The sequence below is a fragment of the Cricetulus griseus genome, assembly GCF_003668045.3.
Source record: "Cricetulus griseus strain 17A/GY chromosome 1 unlocalized genomic scaffold, alternate assembly CriGri-PICRH-1.0 chr1_1, whole genome shotgun sequence".
Classification (NCBI taxonomy): Eukaryota; Metazoa; Chordata; class Mammalia; order Rodentia; family Cricetidae; genus Cricetulus; species Cricetulus griseus.
The window spans coordinates 67,904,628-67,928,673 of record NW_023276807.1 but is presented as its reverse complement, the minus strand read 5'-3'; the positions used below and the strand labels follow the sequence as shown (position 1 = coordinate 67,928,673).

Here is a 24,046-nt window from a genome sequence, read left to right as displayed (position 1 = left end):
CCTTGTGCTTGTGGTTTATTTGTTAAAGCCAAGCACAGGTGGGAGGGACATCTATTGGGGTATATAAGAATGATTTCCCGGGAAGACCTTTATGGGGCACCTGGTCTGGCTCTCCCTCTGCACCCCCACATGGCCTCCTCCAGAGCTGTGCGACAGCCTGGAACCTCAGCTGTCTGTGATGGCTGTGTAGACTGTGATTCACTCTCATTTACAGTTTGAAGCTGGAGGTATCTTTAGCACTCTGTGTTTTCCTTTCTGAAGTGTGTTTTGCTCTTCTCCTGGTGTGTATCCTGTCCTCTAAACCTCTTCTCATCCTGGGAGCCTCAACATCTCAGGCTCAGAGAAGGTTAGTCCCTCTCTCAGCTACTGTCCTGAGGGCTTCTCCTCATCCTGCGCATCAGACACATGGAGCCCTGGGACCCTGGAGGCCAAGTTATGCAGGGCCACAATGTATTCTGTTTCATATTTGTCACCCTTGTGAGAAAGGTAGGGCCTCTTCCCACAAAACTGCACCTGTGTGGGTGAAGGGGGATGCCATGGGTACCTACACAGGACACTGGATCTGTCATGCTCCTGTCCCTCTAGAATTGTAGTAGGCTTGGGCTAAGAATTGTCACCTGCCTAAATATGGCTTAACCTGAGTGTGTGGTACCCTTAGGTGGAGTACATCTTCACAGACAAGACGGGCACCCTTACAGAGAACAACATGGCCTTCAAGGAGTGCTGTATCGAGGGTCACGTCTACGTGCCCCATGTCATCTGCAATGGGCAGGTCCTTCCGGACTCTTCTGGCATTGATATGATTGATTCTTCCCCGGGTGTCAGTGGCAGGGTAGGTTGCTGCTCCTGGGGGTGGAGGGTGGTGTCTGTGTCACATGATCAGGGATCACATGATCAGGGATGTGAGTAGGTGGGGTATTCTCACTGGCAGAAGCTGCCCATTCATTTGGGCAACAAGACAAAGTCAGGAGTCCTTTGTAGGATCTGAGCGAGGTCATGGTTAGAATTCACCATGGTGCTGGGACTCCTTGTAAAGGGCAGGAGGTCTTGACAGTGATTCCTCTGATTGAATTGACCGGGATGGGACACACACACACACACACACACACACACACACACACACACACACACACACACACACACACACACACACACACAGGAATACCATGGCCTTGGGGCTTAGAGTCTTTGGTCAGTGTTCAAATTCCAGCACCAGTCATATGGTAACTATGGGATAAGTGATGACTGCAGAACCTGAGGGTCCTCTGAGAGCCAGAGTGGCCTATTAATGATAGGTGAGCTGTTCACAGTCAGAACACCGGTTCCTTCGATGTGAGCTCCAATTGGTATTATTGTTTCACAAAGAGGATGGAGTAGACGCCCTGCGGCCATCCTGAGACATGCCATAGCAGCTCCACATCCTCCTGAACCCAGCCCAACTCCCTCCGACTACATTGGTTATCAGGGAAGCCCTATTGTTGGCCACTGTGCTGCCCAGCTACTTAAGACCTTAGGGATCTTCAAACTGTGACTACATGATGTAGCCAGCACTAAGGAAGCTGAGCTCAGATCTGGGTCAGCCTATGGTGACCTCATGCACATCTCTTCATCTCAGCATGGGGCTCCTGCTTCTGCTTCCAGGACTGTGTTATGATTGAGCTTCAGACTGCAGGCACACAGCTGGAGGTTAAGTCATGCAGAGTGCAGCATCCTTTGCTGATAGCAGACTACCACTGCTGCCACGAAGGTACTGTGGCCAGGAACTGGAAAGTAGGGTGTACAGGAATGAGTGTACCAATGACATAGGTGACGTTTTCTGCACTGTGACATGGCCATTCCTGAGTGTGCTTATAGCCATGCCTTCCTGATTCCTAGGAGTGTCACTATGAGCAAAACCCCTTCTTTCAGCCTTTACTGCCTGTTAATACTTACATGTGTTACCATGGCAACTCTGAAGCATGAAGCAGTCACACAGGCTTTTCTTTTGTAACCACTGAGACAAGCTAATGACAGTTTATCCCCAGACGGTCTTAGGCTCTTCTCTGAGGGCCTGTTCCAGTCTGTTGCCCCATAGCAGACAGAGTTGTCACAGTTTCCCCAACTGTCTCCACAGGAGCGGGAGGAGCTCTTTTTCAGGGCTATCTGCCTGTGCCACACTGTCCAGGTGAAGGATGACGATCACGGGGATGATGTGGATGGTCCCCGGAAGTCTCCAGACTCAAAGTCCTGTGTGTACATATCTTCCTCTCCTGATGAGGTTGCACTGGTTGAAGGTGTGCAGAGGTGAGTCAGGCTGCTGGTCTCAGAGAGTGTTGTGGTAACAGGTCTGCAGCCCAACTCATGAGTCATCCTAGGACACCCTGCATCGTGACCTCTGTGACCCCAGGTCCCTGGCACTCTTTGTGGAGGCAGATTTCCTGGCCATCAACACAAGTCCTTGTTGCTAGGTTTTCTGTGCTTATAGCTGTCTAGACAGAGCCCCGTCCCCAGGGCTTCCCTGTGATCCTAAGATGCCAACCTGACCTGGAGAGCTAGCAGCTGGATGCTAGGCCCTGCCCATCATTGCTCCATCTTTGTGTCAAGTCTTTCCATCTAGGACATTTACACCTACCCAGGGTCTTCCTGGAGTTCTTTCTAATGTGCGAGATGTGGCATGTTAAACAGACATGCAGAAAAACACTCCAGACATGGGACACAATTTCAGGTCAGGGATATCACTAAGACTCTCAGCTTACAATTCTTATGGAACAGTAAATTCCCAGTGTCCCCTCTTTGCTGCCACTAACAAATGTGTACAGCCTTCAGAAACTGACAACAGCAGGAGAACTTTTTTGTGACTAAGCAAATCTGCTTTTCCTGTACAGTTTAGGTAATAGCAATGATGTGTGAATGATAATTCCCTCACTTTGTGTCCAAGCTACCCCAATACACAGACACACACACAACAAAACAAAAGAAAAAAATAAATAAATAAAACCCCAAGGCCCCTGAAGCTAGGTTTGGAAGCATTTATAGCATTCTCAACCTGTGAGTCACAGCCCCTTTGGAGGTTGCATATCAGATATTTACATTATGATCCATAACAGTAGCAGAGTTACACTTTTGAAGTGGCAGTGAGATATTTTTTTCAGCTTTTAAAAGAAGCTTTTATTTATTTCGTGGTATGTGCACTAGAGGAAACAAAACACAAGAAGCCAAGAACAGTCTCCCAGTCACAAGCAGCTCAGCTTGCTGTGTCCTTCTAGATGTTGCAATGTACATACATTTAGGGAATTGAGGTTATACAATATGTATCAAGCTTTCCCCCACATTGTGAATATTCACCAACTAAAATATACAAAATATCAAAATACATGAGTATTTTGATAACCAAGAATACACCATGCCATCTCAGTCTGTCAGACAAAACTGTAATCCTGTCTTCCTTGGCAACAAAAATTTCATAGAAGACAAAAATGGCAGCAGGCTTCTAGATAGAAGTACTGCTGAAGTTACAATTAAAATTCTGCATTCCCTCAATGTTCAGCTTATAAGGAAACACAAAGCAACAGACCAACTAAGTACAGCATTCCTAAGTTTATCACCAGATCTATATACTAAAATATGAAGGTGTGTTCCTGCTCAATAAATGTATTCCTATGGAGCACTTAAGATTAACCTACGGCAGGGGTCCTCAAGATGTCAATCTCAACACAGCACAGCGCCGCAGATCTCACCCTGTGAACCTCTCTGCCTCTCCAGTCAGCCTAGCAACATGAATTAATTCACACTGTCCAGACATGGCTTAACAATTCAAGAGGCATCTTTTCTGTCAATCTATGAAGCTATACTTTTAACCATATGCTCTCCTTTAGGACGTGTATGAAGTTCAGATGTTGTGGGATGAACTTTGTACACAATAAACACAAGTATCTGCACATAGGGATCCCTGGGTACGGCTGTTTTCTAGATGTGTTGGTCCTTGCAAAGAGCTCTTCCTTCATCCGTCTTCTTCTCTGCACAGCTCCTGTCCAGAATGCTGCCAGTCTTACGAGGGTCACCCCCAGAAGACAGCCCTTCTTTTGGGGGCAGTGAGATACTTTTATGGTTGGGGTCCACAACATGAGGAACTGTATTAGGAAGGTTGAGAACTATTGATTTATAGGGGGAAGCCATGGCTGCTGCAGATAGAAAAGTCAGGTCAGGCTGTCCCACCATCCCTGTAGCTCTTCTTTTCCCAAGGGTCTTTGTCTCAGCTGCAGCCAGTTCCCACTGGAGCAGGTGGCCGCCATCACCCATATGCCTAGCACCTGCCTGCTATGACAGCTGGTGCTGGATAGGGTGCTGTGTTCTGTCCCATCTTTTGGGAAGCTGCTCAAGGCCAGATCTACTTCATTCCCCTGGCAGGGGTTCCATGGCTGGTGTTTGTTTTTGCAGTAGAGGGAGGGGGGGACAATATCACTGCAAATAGCCACCATGGGCCTATGTCATGTCAGATCACTGGGTTGACTGAGTGCTGCATAATTTAGAACTTATAAAATGGGGGGAGGGGTGTTCAGAATGTGTTTCTCACAGTTTGAGGGCTGAAGTCAAGGCATCAGTATCTCAGAGGGTTTCTTGCTGTACCCAGAACGGTGGCAGCATGGAGAGAGGACTAAAGGGCAGAAACTCCTGTGGTGGCCATATTAATCATCCCATGAGGGGGGCATCTCCCTGGCCAGCCACTCTTGACACTTGCACTAGGGTACAGTTTCCAGTCCGGGCACTTCGGTGACTATTGACACCGTGGCAGGTAGCCTCTGAGGCTTCTCTTTCTACTGAAGCTCACTACTTAGTGAAATGCTGCTAGAAGCAAGAAGAGCCCAGATACTTGGTGCCAGCTTTCCATGAGCCATGAGCATCCAAAATGCACCTCTTCACTATAGGGCACAGACTCCTAGGTCACTTTCTGGGGTGGTAAATAAATCTGAATCCCTGTGTCCTGGTGTACAATCCACCAAACAACCTGTCTTACTGAAAGTGCTTCCTCTACAAGAAAGATTTCCTCAGTGTAAAATGAAGGCTCCATAGATGAGGCCTGCCTGGATTTCAGATTCAGTGCTGAGTTTGCTTTCTCTTTCTGCTGCAGGCTTGGTTTCACATACCTGAGACTGAAGGACAATTACATGGAAATACTGAACAGGGAGAATGACATTGAGAGGTGAGGCACTGTCTGCATGAAGTGGGTCCCTGGGAAAGAACTAAGTAAGTCCCATGCTTGGAAGTGCGATGCCCAGGGCTGTGTGAGAGAGAGGCAGGTCTGAGCTGGGCCCTGAGCTCAATGGCAGCTCCAGCTCCAGAGCCCCAACAGGTCTCCCGGAGAGGTTTTCAGATTTGGCATGATAGTCGCAGGCTCCTTCGATATTCCAAATGAGACATAGATATCATGACCCTTCTGGGAGGAATCAGAGCCTAGACTAACCTGTCACAACTCTTGGCACTGATCCCAACACAAGGCTGGAACTGGGTGTCCTGTGAGGTCCAGAACATGGGGGCGGGGTGTCTACACAGTGTTTCCAGGGCACAGGGAGAGATGAGAATGCCCCCTGTCTGCTGTGACAATCATCCAAAGGGGCATTCACACAGTGGACAGGGCACAGGAAGTGCCCCCCTGCTGGGACAGTCATTTCACAATCACTCAAGCTCAGCACCTACCTAGCAGCAGAGAATAAACTGTGCCCCACTTGTCTGTTTCAGATTTGAACTGCTAGAAGTTCTGAGTTTTGACTCTGTGCGGAGAAGAATGAGTGTAATTGTAAAATCTACTACAGGTAAGATTTCTCCTGATGTCACATGGTGGTGGTTTTATTCTGATGGGTGACTCTTTAGGATCTTTAAGGGTTTGGGACATAAGAACCATTTATTCCACATCTGTATGTACATGCAGGAACATGTAATATGTGTGTACATTCATTCGAGGGTTTGTGTGTAGGCCATAGGACAACATGGGGTGTCATTCCTCAGGCATTGCCCACTACTTATTTTGATCTTAGGCAGGATCTTTCATTGGTTTGGATCTCACTGAGTAAGACAGACTTACTAGCCAGCAAGCCCTAGAAATCCTCCTGTCCCTGACTCCCCAACACTGACATTGCAAATGCATGCTACTGTGCCTAGCTTTTTTTATTTGGGCTCTGGGAATTGAACCCAGGTCATCATGCTTGCAAGGTAGATTCTTTACCACCTGAGCTATCTCTCCCTTCCCATTTTTTTCCATTTTTAAAGGCATAGGTAGACTCTTCTATAATAACAACTTTGGAAAAAAATGGATACTAACTAAGCCTCCTACAGACACTTTCACATCATCTATGTATGTGCTCCACCCATATCTAAAAATAAGAGCATGTTTTTAACTGTATTTAAGGACATATAGTATGCATTTGCAGGTATTTCTGTACTAGAATTCAGAATACTGACTAAATGACAGTTGATTTCTTGGCTGGCTGGTTGCTGTGACAATGGCTCTTTATTTGGGAGTGGCACATTGTGGTTTGTGGTTGAAGTATGGGATGGTGAAGGGGTAGGTGCAGTGGGACCCCTGGACCAGGTGATTCCCTTTGACCTTGGTGTGTGATCTCTGTGGGTTGGCACTTGCCACCTCCCCACCATGTAGCTCTGCAGCTGTCTTTCCCTGTCAGCATCTTGTCTACAAAAGTAGGCACCTGCCTCATCCACTCCCTGCCCTCACACTGGGCTGGATGCCCCTGGCTCCCCAGCACTCACAGGGCTCTGCTTGCAGCCACATAGCCCTGGTGTCAGAGGTCCAGTTAGCACTGGCTCCTGGCCTTTGACCAGCACATTCTGTGGGTGTATCTCCAGGTTGTGTCTTCATTTCCTTGCCACCCATATGCTGCTTGCCTGGCTGTGTTTCCCTTCCTGGGTCATAGTGTGAAGTGGCAGCCCCTCCAGGGTTTCCTCACTGAGGCTCTGGAATGTCTGGATGCCCCTAGGTATCCACAGCATCCACACTGGGAGCTGCCTACTATTCCTCCTGACTAGTGTGGACCACCCCTCCTGGGGGCACCCATAAATCTTCTGTACCTTTCAGGGGAATCTGACTGAACAATAGTCATGTCTCTGTTGCAAGTGTTTTCCCTACTTAAACACCCCACATTAATCTTCCTAGGGTTTGGAAATAGGTCAAGTGGGCGCCTGTCAAATAGCTGTGCCTTGGGATTTGATCCCAGTCCTCAGCCCAGAAGTGTGCCCCCCACTCCTCCCTTCCTGGACAGTTGACAAAACCAGTCACCACCAGCCTCTTGAGACCTGGATTTACTCTCCACATACTTCTTTCTTTTTTTTTTTATTTCTAGACAGGTTTCTCAGTGTAGCCCTGGCTGTCTTAGACTTGCTCTGTAGACCAGGCTGGCCTTGAACTTGAGACTAAAGGCATGTTCCTCCACCACCCAGCTCCAAATCTCTCTCTCTCTCTCTCTCTCTCTCTCAAAAAGATTTTATTTATTATGTATACAACATTCTGCTTCCATGTATATCTGCACACCAGAAGAGGGCGCCAGATCTCATAACGGATGGTTATGAGCCACCATGTGGTTGCTGGGAATTGAATTCAGGACCTCTGGAAGAGCAGTCACTGCTCTTAACATCTGAGCCATCTCTCCAGCCCCTCTCCACATACTTCTAAGCACACTCAGTGTTAGGGGCGTAGAAGCCTGTCCTACAAGGCTTCTGGGTATTCCATCTTCCTGGTGTGTGCCTTCTTAAGCCTGCTGCCATTGAAATGCACAGTGAAACTCACTCTGTAGACAAGGCTGGCTTCAAACTTATGGACCTGCCTGTCTCTGCCTACTGAAATTAAAGACATTCACCACCACACCTAGCTTACTGTGATATTTCTATAGCTATACCAAAAATTCTCTATTTAGCATAGCACTGCCCCCTGAGATTGCATTATTGCTGAGCAGGGTGGCTGAGTAGGGACTGAGACAGTGTTTGCAGCTGAGGGTTGGTCAGGCCTGAGAGTGTTTTACAGAGTAGGGCAGCTGAGGATCGGGCCTGAGACTGATTACAGAGTAGCTGGGCTGGGCACGTTGCGTTAGAGCTGGTTTCTCTGCACCTTGGCTGCTACTTTGCTGTCTGTCAGATCTCTTACCTAGAAGGAGAAAGTTCTTTCATGTTGAGAAAAGAGCGTTCAAAGCCAGCACAAAGGTGCTCAGGGTTCTGAGGACAAGACTAGAGGTGTGGAAGACAGTTTCCCAAGAAGCTTTGGGATACAAAGGAAGACCCACTTTCTGGAGGAATTAGACACTCACCTTCTGTATCTCATGAAGTTTGAACGTTGCTTTTAGGTCAGCAGCACACCCTTGGTTCTCTCATGCTCGCCTGCCTTCCCACCCCCAGTCCCAGGATGTGTGAGCACCCAGAGCCCTCATTGTTCATGGCTCCTGACTGTCTTGAGCGCCAGGCTGTAGGAATAAAATGGGCTCTGGCATATTCCATGGGTTGCACTTCTTTCAGATCTTAAAATGTACTTTAAAACGGTCTCCATACTGGTGTCACTTGTTTTCATTAATAACAAACTGAAAAGTAACTTTGTCTCCCCATGTGGTAATTAAATTCCATTGTTCCCCCTTATCTTACAGGAGAAATCTATCTGTTTTGCAAAGGAGCAGATTCTTCAATATTTCCCCGAGTGATAGAAGGCAAAGTGGACCAGGTCCGGTCCAGAGTCGAGCGCAATGCAGTGGTAAGATGCTGTCCCGTTTTGCCACCACCACCCCCCCCCCACCTTCCCACAGACTCTTCATTAAGCCACAGTTTTTCTGATGATAGCGGTCCCTTCACTTTCCTGTCTGCTGCCAACCGGTAATGAGAGGTTGTTGTCCTACTTATATGCGGAGGCTGCTCGCATCCTCTCAGCTATGCTTCCCAGGATTGAGGAGCCAGAGAGACCCCATACCTGAATTAGATGGCTTTCTGCTGAAGTCTGCAAAGGCTGTTCTAGATAGACATTCCAGATACAGCACTGTCACATTCCCTCGGAGAAAGTCCTCATCTGTTGCTACAGAAGGCATATGCTGGCTGCATTCAACTTATTAGGACAAACTTTTTGAAGCCCTGGGGTTAACTTTCATTTCAAGTGGGCACATTGGGAATTCTGGCCCCTTCTGCCAAGGGTCACCTCCAGGAGAGCCACTGGAGACACTTGGTGTTAATGAGCACACTGACATATAGTCCATACTTGATTGTTCTGGAGGATTCTCGCCAACCTGAGAATCATTTTCCTTAAGGGAAATAGTATGTTAATTATGATTATGTTAACATGTTTTTTAAAGTCTTTATTGAGCTACAGTCAGTAAACATTAGCAACTTCATATTAAAGATAAAAGTAGGTAAGTTTTGGTTTACACTTGTAAAAACAATGTCCGCAGGGTGTCTTCAGAATCTCTGTATTCCTCACCTTGTCAACTCTCCCATCTGCACCATTGTTTGCCATCACTGTAGATGAGTTCTTACCTTCTGGACTGTCCTCACTAGTAGAATTACATTTGTTGTCTTATCAGGCTTCTCTCACTACACATAACTGTTCTGAGATTCATCCACACCTGTGTACGCCACAGCATGGTATTTCTTTTCTCACTGAGCTACCCAGCTGATGCCCAGCTTACTCATTTGTTCACCTGTGGATGGATATTTGAGACTGAGCACCAGTGTGAACTGTGGGTCCAGGCTGAGCGGTGCTCCAAATTCACCAAACAACATGAAGCCACAGCTTGAAGGAACAAGCTGTTTCTGAGGAGCTTGACCACATCTCTTGATAAAATTCTATAGCTGTAGGAAGTGAGTTCCCCAGCCCATGCCCCAGCCAGGAGTTACTCAGGCAGGGAACTGAGGAGCCCGCAGGTCCCACATTTGTAACATGACTTAAACAATTACAGCTTTACAGTGGCCCATTTCTTCTTAGTTGACTGTTTTGAGAACCATAATTAAGAAACTGCTGCCAAATACAAGATTATGAAACTACCCTGTATTTTTCTAAGAACTTTACACTTTAAGCTTTTAAATTTAAGACATTGATCTTATTTTATATGTGGTGATAGGCGAAGGGGACTGTCTTATTTTTTGAGTGTCATTTTTTGAGCATCATTGTTGAAGGGACGGTTTTATCCCTGTTGAGTGAGTTTGTTCCTCTTGTTAAATAATCTAGCCAGATGTTCCAGGATTTGTTTCTGGGTCTCAAGTTCTATCCTACTCCTATCCCTCCCTCCCTCTCTCCCTTTCTTCCTCCCTCCCTCCTTCTTTCTCTCCACACCAGTTCTGTGCACTTTTGCAGTTTCCTCTACTGTCGTGTGCTGGTAAATTTTGAAGCTAGAATGTTTGCATGCCCAACTTTATTCTCATCTAAATCCTTTTGCTTGTTCTCTGAGTACCTTGAAATTTCCTGAGTTCCTGCTGAGATTGCCATCTGGGGTTCCATAGAATCACAAGACTCCAAATGACTTTGAGTAGTATTGTCATCTTAACAACATGGCATCTTCCACTCCACAGAAACAGACATGTTTCAGTTATTTGGCTCTTCTGTGATTTCTTCACTGTTTTGTAGTTTTCAGTCTGTGAATCTTTTCTTCCGTGAGTAAACACATTCCTGAATGTTTTCCTTCTGCTATAATTATAGATAGGAATGTTTTCTTTTTTACTTTTCTTTTCTTTCTTTCTTTCTTTTTTTTTTTTGTTTTTTTTTGTTTTTGTTTTTTTTTTTGTTTTTCAATTTTTCAAGACAGGGCTTCTCTGTGTAGCTTTGGAGCCTATCCTGGCACTTGCTCTGGAGACCAGGCTGGCCTCGAACTCACAAAGATCCTCCTGCTTCTGCCTCCTGAGTGCTGGGATTAAAGGCATGCACCACCAACTCCCGGCAGGAATGTTTTCTTAATTTCCTTCCCAAGGTGAGTGTTGGAGCATGTGAAATGCAGCTGGCACGTCTGTGATGATGTCACAGTTGTGCTATTGCTGCATTCACGTAATAGCTCTGGGGTTTTCAGAGAGGTGGGGTGTACGTTCTTTATGATTTTCTGGTGGTGGTGCTGGTCATCTGCATGTGCAGTCTTTAGAAAGGCATTCTTCCCGATTTGGGCGCCCCCTCCAGTACCGAATCACTCTGATAGAATTTGTTCGGCAGAAATGCAAAGGTGAGAGACTCGCTGCCCTCTCCTCGCCTTGGAGTAGTTCTTGGAGAACCACTGTGAAGACAGCTCTGTGTTGCTCCTGCAGTTTTCAGATATTTCCTCTGCATCAGTTCAGATCATCACATGGGTCTTCATCCTGGCAATATCACATGTTACATTAGCACATTTCCTATGCTGATCAGTCTGGCATTCAGGGATGAGTCCCATTCAGCCATGGCATGCAATCCTTTCATAGCTATTGGATTCAGTTTGCTAGTGTGCTGCCAACGACAACTTTATTATAAGGGGTGACGCTCTATAGTGGTCTCCAGGTGTGGTTGTGTTTTGTACAGCTTGGTAGTGTTTCACACAGGACTTTTGTCATGCTTAGCAAGAAGCTTGGGGAAAAGCACCTCCACCTTATGTCCCTGTAGGCAGGGGCCTCCTCGTTTCTGAAAGCCTTGCTCAGCGCACTCCATCCTAGACAATTCATTGCCTTAGAGCCTTCCTTGTCTGATGGGTCTCTGGACTTGTGAATGAAGCAGAGTGTTTTGCCCCTGTGCCCCTCCCTCCCTTGTGAAGGGTGATGAGAATGGATGACCAGTGGGGTGTGTCCTCCACACAGGTTAGGAGGAAGTCTGAAGGGCTGTGAGAAGTGATAGCAACACTTTACAGGAAATGATTTTAAAAATCTAAAATCTGGAATTTGCAGTGCTTGTTGAAGATGCCTGTGAGTGTCACACTGTTGTTCATGGAATTAAGGTGAAAGGGCAAGAGGCACCCAAAGGAACCACACCAAGAGCAATCACCAAGTGACAGTTTGGTGTGTCTTGGCATGAGTGACACATAGTGGAGGGCACGTGACCTTGATAGCTGCATTGCACCTCCTACACATGTATCAGAACCCCTCGTCCCTCAGGCTTACTTCAGTTTCCCATGGTCCCAGCATGTGGGTGAATAACCTTGCAGTCTTCCTTGGTATTCACTATGGTTAAATTCTGACAAGCTCCCAGCTTTGGAAACATCATTACCACAACATTACAAAGTATCTCTTGAAATATTAAATTGAACTCTATTTGTTTACATGAAGAAAAAAGTCTGTGTTCCAGTGTACTGGCCTGTTCCAGGTATCATATGTTCCAGTTCTATAATGTACACAATTGTCCATATTTAATTTAATTAAGTAATCCCTTGGGGGGTGGGTATGAGGGAGGCCTGAGAATGCATTCAGCAGATAATATTGGATTCACATTAAACACTGACTTCGTCATCCACAGGAGGGGCTTCGAACCCTGTGTGTTGCCTACAAACGGCTCGAGCCAGAAGAGTATGAAGATGTTTGCAAACTGCTGCAGGCTGCCAAAGTGGCACTTCAAGATCGGGAGAAGAAGTTAGCAGAAGCCTACGAGCACATCGAGAAGGACCTGATTCTGCTTGGTGCTACAGCTGTTGAGGACCGGTAATGCTGGCACGAGTATCTGTTCAGTTGCAGATGGGAGAGGCCCTGAGAGTGGGGAGGGCAGATAGCACACATGTCCAGTGCCAGTGTGTTCTTCCTGAGGACAAGGTTCACCTGTTTTCCTTCACATAGAGTGACAACCCAGGAAACCATCACTGGGTGATATGTTACTGACCACACATAGAATGTCTGAATAGTGAAAGTAACATCTTCACAAAAGAAACTGGAAAGATCCAGTTTCTTTTCACGCTTCTGAGATGAACTAGTAGTTATTTTCCTAATTGCTTCTGGCTCTTCTGAACACAGCTTGACTTTTTAGATTTTAATTTAATATCTTCGACAATTTGTCATTGTTTGTTGAAGAAAGTTAACATAATGAAGTGGACTATGGTAAAAAAAAAAAAAAAAAAAAAAAAAAAAAAAACAGTAGTTATAGCTAATAAAATTGTGAGAATGCTTCTGGAATCCTCAGATACAAGATGAAGGCCAAGGTACCATTGCAGTGACTGAGGGCAGTGGTGTAGGAAGAGAGGCTGTTCCACAGAGAGAGCTTCTGAGTGACTTTACATGAAGCCCTTATGGGCAGCTGGTATGATGACATGACTGGGGTTAGGCCATGGAACGTGGAGGTTGACACCCAGAAGCACATAAAAATGAGTGGCAGTAAAAAATTTTTTCCAGACAGGGTTTTACTGTGTAGCTCAAGTGACACAGAACATGCATCCTCCTGGGATTACAGATATGATGCTCTGTAACGTGAGGTTTTCTTGGCCTGGCTAGGTCCCACTGCCCTTCTCTGCCCCAAAGAAACATATCTTACTCTGTTGGGGTCTACATTGAGTCTGTTCTACATTTCCCAGAATTCTTCTTGTCTCCTAGTCCCACCTATCTTGCTTCCCTATTGGCCAACAGTGCTTTATTCATCAATTAATAAGAGAAACATATGTACAGAAGACTTCCCCATCAATGCCCCGTTGAAGTGACATTTGATCACAAGTTACTTCTTTAAATCTTAGAGCCAGTACGTTGGTAAACTTACCTGTCTAGGCCTCAGGTCCCTTATTATTGTTTCAGAAAAATTACACGATTGGAGGTGGCTTTTTTCATTCGTGAAAATGTAATAATGGCATCTCCACACTTTAGGCCAGGAGCTTCCTCCCAGGGGCTCTTCTGACTTCGCAGGGTTATCTAGAGGTGAAAGTTCATACCAGCTTTCACACAGTGCTGACACATGCTAAGCCAGTGATAAATGTTAGTTAGCTGTGGGGCCACTGGCATTGCTATCAGCATCTGATATAATACTTAGAGCCTGGCATGGCACCGAAAGGAAAGACAATACCTTATTTCCCCAATTCCATTTTACAGTTTGTTTCTGGTTTTAATGAGCCTTCTCCCAAGTGGAATGATACTGGTTTGTGGAAGGATGTGAGGCTCAGCAAAGGGACATGATGTAGAACAGCCTCCTTAAATTAAGGGCTCATCCATGTTTGTTTGCAGGAGCCTTATAATACATCGTCATATGGTGTGCACTTTGGGAACAGGTTCCAGTCCTTTATGTAGACCCTCAGCCACTTGCATGTGCTGTTGTTAATAGAGCTGAATATTTTCATGGCTTTGTGTTTCCTGAAGTGCTTTATTTTGGTGGCCTTTGGATCCTGACCCCCCACTGTCTGTATCCTACTTTCCCAGGCTCCAGGAGAAAGCTGCTGACACGATCGAGGCACTGCAGAAGGCGGGCATCAAGGTCTGGGTGCTCACTGGAGACAAGATGGAGACGGCCTCAGCCACCTGCTATGCCTGCAAGCTGTTCCGCAGGAGCACCCAGCTGCTGGAGCTGACCACCAAAAGGCTAGAGGAGCAGAGCCTGCACGATGTTCTGTTCGAGCTGAGCAAGACTGTGCTGCGCTGCAGTGGAAGCCTGTCCAGGGACTCCTTCTCAGGGTAGGCGACTCCCCCTATATCACTTGCAAGTCAGTCCCACTCAAGGGACCCTGGGTCTCTATGAGTTGCTGGTGCCCACCTGGCCATGTTCTTGTGGGTCACTTAGACACTTTGGGTGACACAGAAGCCTTTCCACAGCTGGAGGTGCCTGGGCAGGCAATTTCAAGTTGATGGGCAGAGAATACAGAAAGATGTTTTCATTGGTAAAATTTTGACCTGCTGTTGCGCCTCCTGGGTCCATCTTGGATGCCTCAGGATGCAGCCAGAGAAGCCAGAAGGTAGTCAGTAATGATGGAGGCTGTTTGTCTGGGACAGCAGTGTTGCTCAAGTTGGGTCTTTCCAAGAATATCCACCAATTTATTCACACATTTTACAAGGGCCTCTCTTACCAGTATTGGGCAAGTCATGGGAAGGTAGTCTCATTTGAGTCTAATTCAGATCCATTGTTTTATGTTTTTATTTGTGTGGGTGTCAGCATGCATGTGCCACAGAATACATTTGGAGATTAGAGAACAAGTTCTCTTCTTCCACCTTATAGGTTCTGGGGGTTAAAGTTGGGTAGTCAGGCTTAGAGCAGACAATAAATTTGGCAGAACGAATCAGCCCTCCAGACACATACAGATTTTAGGCTGTTTTAAGAAGAACACAAAGTTACCTCTCTATGTTAACCTGCAGAATTTGGGGATTGTGGGTGTTTTGGCATTTTTAAGGTGTAGCCAAGTGACCTAGAGAGGTTAAGAGCTTGCACTGCTCTCCCAGACAGCCCAAGTTAATTCCAAGCACCAGCATCAGGCGGCTTCCCACTGCCTGCAACTCCAGATCCTGGGAGGTCAGACTCTGCTGGTCTCAGCAGATATGTTCCCAGACCTACACACAGATTACACATAATTTAAAATGATAAAAGAAAAATAAATCTTTATAGCCCAACAAAGGGAGACTTTGACCATGTTCTAACAGGAAGTCACCAGGGCAGAAAGACTAGGAGGTATTAGCTATACAGGTAGAGAGAGGCTGGCATGGAGACTAGAAATGAAGACCTGCCTTCCCAAGCCCACCTTTGGTGTCCCAGTATGAGACTTACACAAGCCCACAGAAGGCTGTGGCTGCTGCCACAAAGAGTTTTCATTAAAATGTGATTTTACAGCATAGTCAAAGAGGTGGCTCCAATTCTGTAAAGATTGTAGTGATGGAAGAACTATAAGCGTCCTGATCCTGTGGATTGGCACCATGCAGATTCCCAGTGTACCATGTCCTTTGCTTTAGAGCAGTGACTGAGTGACCTCTCCCTTCTGTGTGCTCTAACAGACTTTCGACAGATATGCATGACTATGGTTTGATCATCGATGGAGCTGCCCTGTCCTTGATCATGAAGCCCCGGGAGGACGGAAGCTCCTCAGGCAACTACAGAGAGCTCTTCCTGGAGATCTGCAGGAACTGCAGTGCAGTGCTGTGCTGCCGCATGGCGCCCTTGCAGAAGGCCCAGGTCATGAACTGCCCCAGTCATGGGGCTTAGGTGTTTGGCATGGGGAGAAAGCCTTTCTTAAGTCTCACTGTCTCTGATTGCTAAACAATTAGGGAGGTATAGAAATTTCAAACCAGAGTCTTAGATTCTCCTTGATAGTCAGGCATGGATGGCCCCTCTTAGAGAAGGGCTATAGTGCCTTGGGAATCTACCCCAAGGGTGTAGGGAAGGGAGATTGCATCCACCAAGCACCTTTTGCGTGCCCATGGCAGTCAAGATTTGACTTCCCTCCTTTGGACTCTAGATAGTCCTCTGCACTCTCCCTGTTCTTGTGAGAGCATACCCAAATTATCTTTTTAAATACATCAAATGTGTTGTGGAATGCATACATGAACATGGTATCTTTCCAGTGTCCATAAACCTGGATGTGATCCAGCTTCACTTAGCATGCTTCAGGGGCAGAATGCCTCCTTGAAATGCTTATAAGGAAATCCAGTCCTCTCAGGTGACCCAGCCATGGAGGTCGAGTTCATTATGCAGGTGACCCAGCCATAAAAGTCGAGTACATTATGCAGAAAGCCAGGTTCAGGGAGGTGCTCTTTCAAATGCCAGCTTGATGCACCAGTTAGCCTCTGTCACTAGGCACAACCAGAATGTCCCCAGGACAGTTCTCAGAGAAGACATGCAATGGCTTTTTTTGCTACCGTCTTCTGTATTGGACTCCTTGAAAACCGTCTGTAATCATTTCCCTGATCACAGTCTGGGATTTCCAGTGCTATTTTGGGTTCTCAATGGATTTCTAAAAATGCACGTATACTTGTATTTCTTGTCTTGAAACAAGAAAGCAATCTGTAGTTTCCCTTCTTCTCATCTCATATCCTAGTGCATTGGACTTCAGCACAGTGCGTGGGAGAAGTGCATTGTACACAGTGCTGGGGGGGAGTGCATGTGGGGAGGTCTATAAAGAAATCAACTTGGAAGTTGAGGAAGAGAAATCATGAAGAATATTTATTGCATTGAGTTAACATATTTGATTTTTACACATCACAGGTTTGAAAATCAAAATAGAATTAGGAACAACTTCCTTTTTTTAAAAAATTGTTTGATACCAAATAACATGGAATTGCAGCACCTTCTTGCAGACTACAGTGCTGGCATTGGTCCCAGCTTTTCCAATATCTGAACATTACTCTGATTTTGTCTTCCTGCCTTTGTGAAGTCAGGTCATTAATCATATCTTTGTTTTTATGAGATGATTTGATCCTCTATGGAGAAAATAGTCTGAGAGCTGTAAATGAGCTATAAGCAGACAATTTCCCTCTGACATACACAAGCTTGCTCTCTGTTGGTTCTGCCCAGTTAATGACCCTAAGGAAATCCAAACAGAGAAGATAAACTCCACATTTCTTTCTTTTCCAGATTGTTAAGCTAATCAAGTTTTCAAAGGAGCATCCTATCACCCTAGCGATTGGTGACGGTGCAAATGATGTCAGTATGATCCTAGAGGCCCACGTGGGCATAGGTAAGCCACTGCTTCTCCAGTTGGGTTTGCACGTTAGGTAGATAAAGGCTGTATCATAGCGTGCAGGGGGACCTTGGGCCTCCTCCAGGCAGTGATCTCTGGAAGTAGCTGGTTCTGGTTACCAGCGTTATTCTCCCTTCATTCTAGGTGTCATTGGGAAGGAGGGTCGCCAAGCTGCCAGGAACAGCGACTATGCAATACCCAAGTTCAAGCACTTGAAGAAGATGCTTCTTGTTCATGGGCATTTTTATTATATCAGGATATCTGAGCTTGTGCAATACTTCTTTTATAAGGTAGGAAGATCTCCTCTCAGTTTCAGTGGCAGACCTTCACCGGTGACTTAATGTTTCTGGAGTCATTTATCTGCAAAAAGCAGTGACCATCAGGCAGTAGGTTGCTCCTGTAACAGGATTCCTGACACTTCTTAAACCTTCTCAGAGTTGTGTGATGTTTGAGGGCAAACATCTTGTTCCTTTGAATAGTCCCCTCCATGCAGGCAGGTCCTTGGTGCTGGCCTCTCTGTTACCACTGCCTTCCCTCTTGTGTGTCTTCCTCCCACTCTCTGTGATCACCAGGACCACTAGAGATGTGTACATTTCAGTTGCCACCCAGGGAAGAGAAGCATTTCCAAACCCCCCTCAGCTATCTTAATAGGATGCTGAGACTACTTGGATAGATCTCCATATGAAACATGGTGTGTTGACAGTGGCTTGTGAGCTCTAGGCAAGCCCACACATCTCTGCAGAGTGCCCTTGAGCTAATGGCTGTCCCTTGCCTTTCAGAATGTCTGCTTCATTTTCCCTCAGTTTTTGTACCAGTTTTTCTGCGGATTTTCACAGCAGGTCAGTCTGATACCCTAAGTTCAAAGTTCATCATCATCTTTTCTTCCTTCCCAATGGGTGGCCATGGTGAGGGAACACTCTTTAGGGACATGCAGACAGAACCCCATGGAGATCTGGTAGGAGCCCAGGTGCATCCATCCTGCTGCCTCGGGGGCTTGTCAGCAGACAAAGGTGAAGAGCAGGCTATGGAACTGAGGAGTTGCCAGCCACAGACTGGATGTCATGAAGCTGACATGTTCCCAAACACAGGCCTCTAATGACATAACCAGTGGGCCTTTGGGTTGGGCTGTATGATGACATTGGAAGGGTTACACCCACACCTGAACCTTCATGGACATGGGGGTCATCTTGGAGTCTGAGGCATTGAAGTATGCAGGATGAGTTAGATGTGGCCTGGGAGATGGTCCTCAGTACTTGCTGTTTGGGCAGACACTTTTCTATCCCCACACAATGCACCATGTACTCAGATAGACAGTGGCCGATAGCTTGTATCTGGAGCCACCAGGACCAGGCTAATTGAAGCTAGTTTTGAGTCCAAGTTCTGCCTGGACCTGACGAATTTTAAACCTGATGAATTTACTTCATGAAGTTTACAATCTGCCCCAGTTGTCTGTCTGCAGAATTGTGGCTTTTGTGTGTTTTAGGTGCACTTTCTATATATTTAAGCTGCTTTACTCAGGGCCTAGGGAAATGGCTCAGTCAGTAAAGTTTTTGCCGTACAAACATGAGGACCTGAGTTCAAATCCCCAGCAACTATATCAAGTGAGGTATAGCAGCATAGAAAGTCAGTGATGAGGAGATAGAGACAGGAGGACACCTGGGACACATTGGGTAACCACTCTAGCTGAATCGGTGATCTCCAAGTCATCTGATGCTGACCCCTGGCTTCCATACACAGGTGTACATGCACGCATGTGTGCGTGCACGCATGCACATACACACACACACACACACACACACACACACACACACACACACACACACACACAGCCATGTGCTAAATCATAGTGTCAATCTGTTAAAGCCACCTTAGAGCACCACTCAGATTGCTTCTCCTTCTTGCAGACTTTGTATGATACTGCGTATCTGACCCTCTACAACATCAGCTTCACTTCCCTCCCGATTCTCCTGTACAGCCTTATGGAGCAGCACGTGGGCATGGAAGTGCTCAAGAGAGACCCATCCCTGTACAGGTGTGTGCGAGCCCCTGCCTTGTACAGGTGTGAGCCCCTTTCCTGTACAGGTATGTGCAAGCCCCTGTTCTGTACAGGTGCATGCCCCATCCCTGTACAGGTGTGTACGAGCCCCTGCCTTATACAGGTGCGTGCCCCTGCAACGAGTCCAATGCAGCACAGGGGACAGCAGAAGCAGTGCACATCTGCCAGGCAGCTCCTGGTGGCCTTGTTTCAAAGCTGAGTGCACTTGCTTCCACAGGACGGTGTTTAAACAGCCAGGCAGTATCCTGGAGTGTGCTCCACAGGTGATGGGGTTTACACGGGGCCTGAATGTACACATGAACCCCTTCCACATCCTATTGCTTGGAGTGGAATTTTGCTCTGCCTGGACCCAGTGAATTCATTTCTTAGTATTAAGCTTTTATACTATTTCAGAACTGCCCAGATTTTCTGACAGATAGAATATTTCTTTGTAGTCTTTTTCCATCCTAAGATACAACAAGGAGATTCCCATGCCCTTGTCCAGTTTCTCCCAGTAATAACGAGTTAGATACTGCCGTGGAGCAGCCAGCCAGTAGCTACATTATCATCCTTCACCTGCCTCATTCAGGTTCCCCAGGGTGTTTTGTCTTATTCATGCTTATACACACATGTGTGTGCTTACTACTGTGAGGTGGTTTCACATGTGTAGTTTCAGAAGCCACATAACATCAGACAACTTTCCCTCATCCAATTCCACAGGACCTCATGTCACCAGCTTTGGGGCCTTTATTTCAATGTTTAGCCATTTATGAGACCCTGAAGAGAGAGAGAGAGGGAGTGAGTACGAGAGAGAGCGGAGAACACGTGCGCATGCATGCACGTCATGTGCACTGTTTCAGAGGGAATGCTGCAGACAAACAGTGCAGTGAACAGGCCTAGAAACTCACATGGGCTGGTAACAAGCTCAAGTCCTCGGTCTGCTAATCAGTGTGTGGAATAGTGTGTGTGCTGTGCATTAGTTTCATTCAGAAGACAAGAGTGCACCAGGTTTCCTTTAACAACATTACAGTTGAATAAGGGAGAGAAAGTACTCAAACGCTAATGCAGTATATAGCTCAGTGTGAAGTCTGAAAAACATGTGTGTTTTGTCATGTTCATCAGTCACAGTTGATGCTGTTTAGGGACATATGGATAGAGATGATGCAGCCCAGTGGTCACAGTTATCCTACTCTTTTTCTCAAACAGAGACATCGCCAAGAACGCGCTGCTCCGCTGGCGGGTGTTCATTTACTGGACGTTTCTCGGCGTATTTGACGCTTTGGTATTTTTTTTTGGTGCTTATTTCATGTTCGAAAACACGACCGTGACCAGCAACGGACAGGTCAGTACTGAACAACTTGTGACTTCACTGCTTGTAGCAAGCCCCACCCTGTGTGGTCACTGTGTAGAGCAGTTGTGTGAGGACAGCTCAGCCTGTGGCTAGGGAACACCGAGAGATGTGGGTCTACTGAGCGACTTAAGAGGAAGGGCCGCATCACATTCGCCAGCCGTAGGGGAAGGTTGGTCCTCAGGTTTTCCTGGCAGGTTCACAACGTGCATCCCACCATGAGCTAATCCCAGTGGCTCTGTAGTTTCATCCAGCCACTACTCCTATGGGAGTTAAGTTGCGTGAATGTTGCTCCACGGTATGTGAGCATGGCCCCTTACAGTGAGTAGCTCTGTAGTGCTCTAGTGGACAGCAGCTTGTTGTTTGCCTACTTTCTGGGGTTTGTTTTATTTGTATCTTGCTTTTTTCTTTTTGCCACTTGCTTCCCTTCCCACCTCAGATAATGACCACCAACACAAGCATGGTAAGACACCGTGGGTTTGTCCTCTCTGTGTTTTTGGAGTGCATTACAAATAAAATATTTCTTGAAAATATTTTCAAATGTGACTTCTTCTGTGTGCTTTGTTGGTAGACAAGCTATTAGCTATCCCTGCCCTCTACTGGCATCAGAGCCACCTGACCTGCAAGGTGTCTTCTCCCTGGGTGTCTGTCAAGGCTTTGGTGGAAGGGGGTTATTAAACTGACCCCATAGGTCTGCATGTTATTATAAATTAAGGACAGGAGGCTTGGTGGGGACCTTGCTTTGATGGCATACCTGTACCATCTGGGGAGGACAAGAGGCATCTAGTGTAGATCTAGACACAAGTGCTGAGCTTGGTGTTCAGCCCAGTTGAGATCACAGGTTTTGAGATGGCTGTTCAAACAAACACTGCAGTCGACATCAGAGAAAACTCCTCCCTTGAGGGATCTTGAAGACAGAAATGCTTTCCATTTCTCGTTTACCCAACTCCCATAATTCTCCCCCTGTTGTCTCCCCCATGTTGATCCTTCAGACTGTTAGGTTGAAATGCCAGGTGTCTGGCCTGTGTCCGCTGTTTGTTTACCTATGTATTTGTTTCTGTTGCCTCCTAACTAAAGGTTCTCTCATGTTAGAACATAAACCAGCTTTTACTGAATTTGACCCTGAAGATTTGCTAAAGTTTATTTCACTGTCTTAAGGATTTTAAGCTTTTCAGTAGCTTACTGTTATCTTATTTTAATCAAACAATGCCTGCAAGCCACCAGCCCATAAACATGGTGACAGAGTGGGCATCTGAATCTTAGGTGACTTGGACACTATGTCCCATAAATCAACCTTTCAGAGCATTCCGCCTTCACGTGTGTATCTTAAACACTAAGGTCTCACTCAGCACCCCGCTTTCTGTTCACTCCCAAACCACATCTGACCTCCCACTCAAGGATCATTCATCTGGTGGTCGCTGGTGTGGGAGGTTGAGGTAGGAGCATATACAGGCTGGGAAACCAGTGTAAGGCCAGGTGATGGTAAGAGGCATAGCAGAACCAGATCCTGACCCATGCCGGCATGTGGCATCCACCTTGGCCCATGCTGTCTCTGTGTTTCAGAGTACAATGACAGACATTCCCTGAGATGGAGTACTAGGGTGGCTGTCTGTTTTAGAAAGACTGGCAGTGAGCTCACTTCCCAGCCCTTCCCAGAGACTCTGTGCCATGTCTCCTGCCAGGCCATGCTGGCTGGTATATATGGTGACATCTCTGCTGCCATCATGGGAGCTCAGGATCCCTGTGTTCCTTTGCCTGCACTCCTCAGATAGTCCTTTTGTTCTCATTAGGTCTTGCGTGGGCTGCTGGAAAGTTGTGTCTTGGTGGCCCTGCAAATGTCCACACCTGTCATCCACAGCCCTGCCATTAGCCACTGTGAATGGTGTTCATTAGAACTAGAAATGTGAACAGAAAGCAAGTGTCACAGGCAGAGATGGGCTCACCTGAGTCTCCTACAGGGCTCTGCCACTGAGAAGGGCTTTGGTGGCCACCTTCGCTGCACACACAGGCTTGTCAGCAGAGGCTCAGCATGTATGATACATGTCTTAACACAAGAGACTTCCCAAAGGAGGCTGGCAGGGTGGACCAGTGTTCATCAGGACAGGAGACACTAATCACAACGTGTACATTCAGAGTCAGGCATGATAGGGAGTGTGCTCTGATCCGGATGAGGAAATAGGAGACATCCCCTTGCCAGACATCCCTGGCAAGTATTTCAAAGTAGTTGCTGACACCCATCTGTGAGGTGGGAATGGCAGAATTGGGATAACCAAGACCACTCCACAGGCCAGGGAGGCCAAGGAAGTGATCTGGTTTCCAGTCATGTACACAACTCTCACTCTCCACCCTTCCCCAGGCCTCTAGATAGCCCTTCTCAGCCTGAGTTAAGCTGGTGTTTGGAGATGTGAGATTATAAGATTTGCAGGAAGGGGGGGCCAACTAGACAATAGCCCTCCCTGCTCTGGGTTTACAGTTTAGTAATCACAATGCTTGATGCTCCTCATGGACCCAGGATGCATCTTCTAAATTCTTCGGTTTAGAAGTTCATTCTGTTGCCGTTAAAGACCTTTCTGGAAAGGTCTTCATCATTCCATGGGAACATGTAGTATGAGAACAACAGAGTTCTGAGTTTCCTAAAATTTGCTTATGGATCATTTTGCACTGACATCAAAAGCCATAAATATTTCATTTTCTTGATGCTAGGGAGGAAATAAACACTACACCCACTGACCCCTGGGGTGTTCCAGCCTGGTCTTCAAGTTGGAATGTTCTAGTAGTCGAGTCACACCTAGAGGACAGCTGAGATAGCTGTCCAAGTTGAGTGAGCCAAGCATACAGCTGACAGATGGGGTAAGGAGTTGGCGTAAAGGGGTGCAGAGGTGTCACAACCATGACTTTAAGCAAAATTCATTTCTGTACGGAATATTACTGCATATAAAAATTACATTGATCCCAACACTCGGGAGGCAAAGGCAGGCAGATCTCTGTGAGTTCAAAGCCATCCTGGTCTGCAGAGCAAGTGCCAGGACAGGCTCCAACACTGCACAGAGAAACCCTGTCTCAAAAAAACATAAAAAAGAAAAAAAGAAATTAAATTGACTTGGGTTTAAAGGCTTTGGTGACCAGAAAACACCTTAG

At 46.5% G+C, this 24,046-nt stretch overlaps 1 protein-coding gene across 5 annotated transcripts in view; it reads left to right on the top strand.

The window, feature by feature from the left end:
• Atp11a (ATPase phospholipid transporting 11A) overlaps positions 1-24,046 on the top strand; it is a 106,182-nt gene that overhangs the window by 69,464 nt on the left and 12,672 nt on the right. For all 5 annotated transcript variants that reach the window (XM_027387841.2, XM_027387840.2, XM_035452881.1 and 2 more), the window contains 13 exons: positions 659-832; positions 2,114-2,283; positions 5,108-5,179; positions 5,716-5,789; positions 8,619-8,722; positions 12,416-12,597; positions 14,287-14,538; positions 15,844-16,021; positions 17,420-17,522; positions 17,670-17,815; positions 18,305-18,364; positions 19,430-19,557; positions 20,767-20,902. In XM_027387841.2, coding sequence (XP_027243642.1) covers positions 659-832; positions 2,114-2,283; positions 5,108-5,179; positions 5,716-5,789; positions 8,619-8,722; positions 12,416-12,597; positions 14,287-14,538; positions 15,844-16,021; positions 17,420-17,522; positions 17,670-17,815; positions 18,305-18,364; positions 19,430-19,557; positions 20,767-20,902 — 1,779 coding nt within the window. The remainder of the gene's footprint in view (positions 1-658; positions 833-2,113; positions 2,284-5,107; positions 5,180-5,715; positions 5,790-8,618; positions 8,723-12,415; positions 12,598-14,286; positions 14,539-15,843; positions 16,022-17,419; positions 17,523-17,669; positions 17,816-18,304; positions 18,365-19,429; positions 19,558-20,766; positions 20,903-24,046) is intronic.